The 6,463-nt window shown below is 55.8% G+C and overlaps 1 protein-coding gene across 1 annotated transcript; it reads right to left on the bottom strand.

Annotated features, from left to right (window-relative positions):
- Window positions 1–3,571: 3,571 nt before the first annotated feature.
- Window positions 3,572–5,080, bottom strand: GADD45B (growth arrest and DNA damage inducible beta). The gene is made up of 4 exons (XM_049789472.1): window positions 4,988–5,080; window positions 4,792–4,893; window positions 4,149–4,377; window positions 3,572–3,776 (listed from the first exon to the last, which is right to left on the bottom strand). The coding sequence occupies exons 1-4, from the start codon at window positions 5,029–5,031 to the stop codon at window positions 3,663–3,665; spliced, it is 489 nt and encodes a 162-aa protein (XP_049645429.1). The 5' UTR covers window positions 5,032–5,080; the 3' UTR covers window positions 3,572–3,662.
- Window positions 5,081–6,463: the final 1,383 nt, after the last annotated feature.

Raw genomic sequence — 6,463 nt, 5'->3', positions numbered from 1 at the left:
ATAGCCATGAGTAACCCCTGAGCGTCACCAGGTGTGGCCCAAAAACCAATAAGTAAATAAATAAAAAGAATCACAATGGGACAAAAGAACAGTAGGAAGGGCGCTTGCTTGAATGCAGCGGACCCAGGTTCTATTCCCAGCATCCCATTGGGGACCCATTAGCATCACCACCAGGTGATCCCTGAGCACAGAGCCAGAAGTCAGCGATGAGCATTGCCAGGTGTGGCCCCAAAACCAAAGCCAGATGAAGAGTGTGAGAAGAATTTTCAGGCAATTCTCCCAAATCCAGGTTCTGTTTCTCAGACCCTCCATGTGCCAGGTAGGTGGACTCATACTCCCTGGCTTTCCCGAAGTTGGGTAAACTGAGGCACGGGTTGGTGAAAGTATCAGCCTAGGATCATTGAACTGACCTCCTCACCTCTGCCTCAGGGCCCAACTCACACTGGATGGGGCAAGGTCAGAGGTCAAGTTGGTGATGCACCCCTTTCTTTCTTGGAGGTCTAATGCAGAGATATGCCCCTTCACCCCAAAGTTACACATCAAGAGTACATGGGGTGACCGACCGTAGGGTACTGAGCCTTCTCCAAAGACAGCAGGGAAGGGCATTTGTCTTGCACACAGCTGACCTGGCTTTTTTTTTTTTTTTTTTTTTTTTTGGTTTTTGGGCCACACCCAGCGGTGCTCAGGGGTTACTCCTGGCTGTCTGCTCAGAAATAGCTCCTGGCAGGCACGGGGGACCATATGGGACACCGGGATTCGAACCAACCACCTTTGGTCCTGGATCAGCTGCTTGCAAGGCAAACGCCGCTGTGCTATCTCTCCGGGCCCTGACCTGGCTTTTATCCCTGGGTCCCAAATGGTCCCCGAAGTACCTCTAAGAGTGACCCCCAAGCATCTCTAGGAGTGACCCCTATTGAGACCACTTCTTTTTTTTTTTTTTTTTTGGTTTTTGGGCCACACCCGGTAACGCTCAGGGGTTACTCCTGGCTATGCGCTCAGAAGTTGCTCCTGGCTTGGGGGACCATATGGGACACCGGGGGATCGAACCGAGGTCCGTCCAAGGCTAGCGCTGGCAAGGCAGGCACCTTACCTTTAGCGCCACTGCCCGGCCCCAAGGCCACTTCTTTTTTTTTTGTTTTTTGTTTTTTTGTTTTTTTGTTTTTGGGCCACACCCGTTTGACGCTCAGGGGTTACTCCTGGCTATGTGCTCAGAAATCGCCCCTGGCTTGGGGGGACCATATGGGACGCCGGGGGATCGAACCGCGGTCCGTTCCTTGGCTAGCGCTTGTAAGGCAGACACCTTACCTCTAGCGCCACCTTCCCGGCCCATCAAGACCACTTCTTATAAGGGGGAACCTCTCCCCAGTCTCTTAGCCTGCATGCAAGGACCTCACCCCATTCTCATCTCCGGGACTCTCTTTTTATTTTTAATATTTTTTGGGTTTTTTTGGGGGGGCATCACATCCAGTTATGCTCAGGGAGTTACTTCTGCCTCTGGTGGTGTTCAGGGGACCCTGTGGGGTGCCAGTGGTCAAACCTGGGTCAGCTGTATGCAAGGTAAATGACTTCCCCACTGTACTCTCACTCCAGCATTGTCCCTTTCTTTTTCTTTTTCTTTCCTTTTGGGTTCAAGGTAAGGCCCTATCCACTATCTCTGTAGCCCCTGAGTGGGGGGGGGGCTCCCCTTCTTTCCAGTCCTAGGAGGGACCCAAAGCAATAAGACAACAGAGAGGGTATTTGTCTTGCATATAGTGGACCTTCAGTTCACTCCCATTATCCTATATGATCCCCAAACACTCCCCAAGTCATTCCCAGGAGTGCAGAGCCAGAAGGAAGCCCTTGAACTTGCTGGGTGTGGCCCAAAACCTAAAAACAAACAAACAAACAAAAAACAGTCCCAGGAGGGGAGGGACCCAATTTCTCATCTGGAACCCCTGTCCCCTCCACCGTGGGTTCCTGGTTCTCTCTTTCCTCCATGTCTGCATGACAGCTTCACTTCCCGGGGTGCTCCCCTTCAGGCCCTGCTCCTCTCCTGGACTCCCAGGGGACTTTCCCTCCTCTCCACCCCCGGTGCCCACGGGCCTCCCCACTCCATGCCCCATGACTCCTGGGGGCCCCTACAGGGGTTTTCCTAGCGCCCACGTGAAGCTCCGTGAAAAGGTCAAGCCAGAGGGGGGTGCTGCAACTCCCCACACTGCATGCAGTTCCCAGGCAGGAGAAGGGGGGGGGCCTGGTCAGGTCAGCCTTCGCCAGCACCCACATATTCGGGGGCTGCAGCCCTGAGCTGGTGAAGGGTTAGTGGGGAGATCCCAGCGGGCTTGCAGGTCCCTTGCAACTTGGGGAGGAGGAGCCGAGCAGACACCCAGTTTCGGTTTAGTCGCAAGCTCAGCTCGGGCTGGCTTCCGGAGGGGCATTTTCTGCTTCTCGATTTCAGTTTGGGGAAAGGGGAAAAAAAAATAAAAATAAAGTTTGGTTCTTAGTACCAAGAAAGAGGCTGATCCCAGGAAGAAGTGTAAGGGGGGAAGGGGAGGGGGTTGCATGGGAATCCCTCTGGGGGTTTCCCCTGCAGCGTTAAGCCTGCCTCGCTCTGCACCTCCTTATTTTCTCCAGATCTGGGGGATGTTGTGGTGGGAGCTGGGCAGGACAAGGCAGGGGCTGCCCCCATTCTCTCCACCCCACCCCCGTGTCCAAGGCGCCCTGGAGCCCAGGGGCTGGCTCTGGCTAAGCCAGTCTCAGCAGTGATGTAGCCGCCAGGTTTCGTAATAAACCGGTCTTGTAATCGCTACGGGGCAGGAGGTAGAAGGGGAAAGCAAAAAAAAAAAAAAAAAAGAGGCAAAGGCAAAGATTTGTTGGACTTGGGAGACTGCTCAACAGAGAAGTGGCAGTGTTTCTGCAAAGGAGCCCCCAAGCTGCTAACAAGAGCTTAAGGAACGCTTTCTGCAAGAGGGGGGGTGGGTCTCGACCGAGGGACTGAGGGAGGGAGGAAGGGGAAAAGGCAGAGACACCCAGATCCAGAAGCTTTAGAAATTTATTTCTAGGCCATCCTAGTGGCAGTAAAAATAAATGTCCTTGTTGTTTTATTTTCCCAGGCCTCAGTGGCTCCAGTAAACTAGTGCAAGTAACAAAAGTTTGTGCATTTCAGTCTGCAAAGGATGCTCAGCGGGGTTTTGGGGGCGCTGGGCCCAAGGCCTCACCCCACATGGGGGACCCCCCCAACGGTAGATTCCAGGGGGCCACGGAGCCCGCCTTTCAGTTGCCAAGTCCCATTTGCAGCAATCAGTTCCAGCCCCAAAATGGGGGTGAGATGCTGTGACTCCATCCCGGGAGTCTGCTCTGTCACCAGGGCTGAGCCCTAAGGGGGGGTCCCTTCTGCCGGCTGGGGACCCCCCTTCTTCTCCTCTCGCTCTCGCTGGCCTCTTGGTGGCGCTGTTCCTGACTTGCGGCTTGCTCGGAAGGTTCACCACAGGCTCTCCTCCTCCTCATCTTCCTCCTCCTCCACCTCCTCCTCTTGGTTTCCCCCCCCCTCAACCTTAGAGGTTGGGTTCTCCTGGGGGGGTGCTCTGGCGGGGTCGGGGGGACGGGAGGTCAATTATTTATTTTTTTTCTTTTTTGCCAGCAACTCCACAGGTTCTCAAGCTGGGCTGGTGGTGATGGGAAGCACCTCAGCGCTCCTCCAGAGAGATGTAAGGGACCCACTGGTTGTTCCCCCTGCTCTCCTCGCAGTAACTGGCCACTTCTGTCAGGTCTTTGCATTTCCAGGTTTCTGTGTGAGGGTTCTGTCAGGGGGAGAGGTGGGAAAGAAGGGGGGAAAGTTAAGGTTCAGGGCTTTGCACGCAAGAAGGTTTGAACTCTGCCACCACTTGGTCATTCCTACCCCCCTGCCCTGAGCATTTCCCAGTGTGCCCCCCCCTTCAAAAATAAAGAAGGGTTCTATGGGAGCCCTGGTGGTTGGATGGGGAACCTCTAGCTCCCAGAACCCCTGGGGACAGCCGGCTGGGCTCCAAGTCACCCAGAGGGTGATGAGATCCCGTCCGGCAGCCCACGGGACATGCCAAGCGTGGCTGGGCGCTGAGCTGGAGGCCGGGATCAGCCGGTGCCTCTTTGTTGACAAACAGGGGTGCAGGTGGTGGCAGGGCGGGGCGGCTCACCGTGACCAGGAGGCAATGCAGATCTCGGTCCTCGGACTCGGGGTTGCCCTGCGTTTGGGGGGGTTCGCCCAACAGCTGTTCCAGGCGGCGCATGCCGGACACCCGCAAGATATTGATGTCATTGTCGCAGCAAAAAGATTGGATGAGGGTGAAGTGGATTTGCAGAGCGATGTCATCCTCCTCCTCTTCGTCAATGGCCAGGAGACACAGGACCACGCTATCGGGGTCCCTGAAAGGGGGGGAGAGAGGAGGAGGAGGAGACGGGTCAGCTGGGAAGAAGGGGAGACCAGGGGAGGCGAAGGGGTTGCATTTGCAAGAATGAGAAACCGCAGGTGACTTCGGGGCGCGTGCAGGTGTCAGAGAGGCAGAGGCGGAGAAAGGGTACAGGGCTGGATGGGGGGCGGGTGTGGAACCCGCAAATGATACAGTCACCCATGGAGGCTGCAGACCCCAACCTCTACCCACCCACCCCAAAATCAAGACAACTATGTAGACATAGAAGCTGTCAATGCACAGCAGGGCCACAGGTTCGGGGGTGGGTGCAAGGATAAAAGGGGTGATGCACAGAGGAGCATGCAGAGCGGAGGGGGGTCCCCACCCGCGCCCGCCCCGGCAGCAACAACAAGGGGGGGGTCTGACTCACACATTCATCAGCTTGGCCGATTCGTACACCCCCACCGTGAGGCGGTCCTGGCGCTGGGCGGCCACCAGCAGCTCCTCCACCGCGGTGCTCACCGTCTGCATCCTGGGGGTCGGCGGAAAGGAAGCAATCAGCATCCCGACAGCCGGTGCTCCCCAGCCCCTCTTCCCATGGGAAGGAGCCCGACCCGGCCACTTACTTCTGCGCCGCGTTGTCGCACGCCACGACCTCTTCCAGCGTCATGTTGCAGTTATAATCCACAGCGGAAAGCAAGAAAAAGATTTTGAAAAAAATAAAATTGCAAAGCGTAAAAAAGTCCACTAAGCTTTGACACGGAGTCTCAGCGCTCGTCCAAGACCTTCAGAAATCGGAGAAATCGTCCTCCCAAAAAAAGACAGGAGGAGAAGGAGAGAAAATGTTATTTATTTTTAGTCTTCCAGTTTTCTCTGACTCTAGGACGAGTGAGTGATCCCGGGAGCAGAAATGTCAAAGATGAAGTTTGTCAGTTTCACCGACTGTGAGCGCCGCGGGTCGGAGCCGCTTTTATATAGACCTCGCAAAGGGGGCGTGGCTCCTGAGACCCACCGGCGCCTCCTATTGGTTATTCAAAAAAGGCCATAAAGGAAGGCGCCGCTATTGGCTGTAGGCGCGGAGGGGGCGGAGCCGCCCACGTGGGGGCGAGGAAGGGGCGGAGTCAGAGTTGCAGAAAGCTGCAAAGCCAAAAAAAAAAAAAAAAAGCAGAAGTTTTTTTCTCCTGATTTCCCGGCAGCTGCAGCCGCGTTTCGGGGCGCGCGCGGGATTTCCAGGGCGCGAGAAGGACCGGACTTTTGGGGGGGCTGGATAAAGGGGTAAGGGGAAGTGACCTGGAATCCCCTCTTGGAGAGTCCCTGTCCCATGATCTTTTCAGGCTCTGCAGGAACCTGCCCCTTGGGAGCCAGAGTCTTGCTTGGATGTTAAGTGGGCATCCCTGTTAGTGGGGGACCCCAGATCCTGGTGACTTTCTCGGGGTTCTGCATTGATCTCCGGGGAGGGCTCTCGCTTTGCACGCAGTTGATCTATCAGGGTTTGATCCTGGCACCCCCAGATGGTTCCATGATTGTCAGGAGCAATCAATCCCCTGAGTGCAGAACCAGGAGCATCGCCGGTGTGACCTCTAAAATTAAGGGGTGCACAGGGAGAAACCACCAGAGGAACGATCATGTTTGTGTGTGCCCCCATAGAGGACCCCAGATCAGAGCATCAGGCCTGTCTGCATTTGCAAGATGCATGGGGTAAAGAAATTAGTGCTACCCAGCGGCGTTTGCCTTGCAAGCAGCCGATGCAGGACCAAAGGTGGTTGGTTCGAATCCCGGTGTCCCATATGGTCCCCCGTGCCTGCCAGGAGCTATTTCTGAGCAGACAGCCAGGAGTAACCCCTGAGCAACGCCGGGTGTGGCCCCCCAAAAAAACAAAAAACAAACAAACAAGAAATTAGTGCTCCCACAAGTAGCACCCCCAAGCAGGTCACCTCGAGGCCCCCCAAAATGGGGGCTTCCAAGCATTAAGGCACCCTAGATGCTCCCTCCCCACCCCCCAAGAGTTTCAGGGTGAGGCACGCCTGAGAAGCAGGTGGCTGAACCCCACTCTGCGGCGCGTCCCCTGCCGGTCACTCGGTGCAGAGGTTGTAGGGGGGAAA

The sequence above is a fragment of the Suncus etruscus genome, chromosome 15 (genome assembly GCF_024139225.1).
Source record: "Suncus etruscus isolate mSunEtr1 chromosome 15, mSunEtr1.pri.cur, whole genome shotgun sequence".
Classification (NCBI taxonomy): domain Eukaryota; kingdom Metazoa; phylum Chordata; class Mammalia; order Eulipotyphla; family Soricidae; genus Suncus; species Suncus etruscus.
Note: the sequence above shows the minus strand (reverse complement) of the source record. Positions and strands in the feature narration are given on the sequence as shown.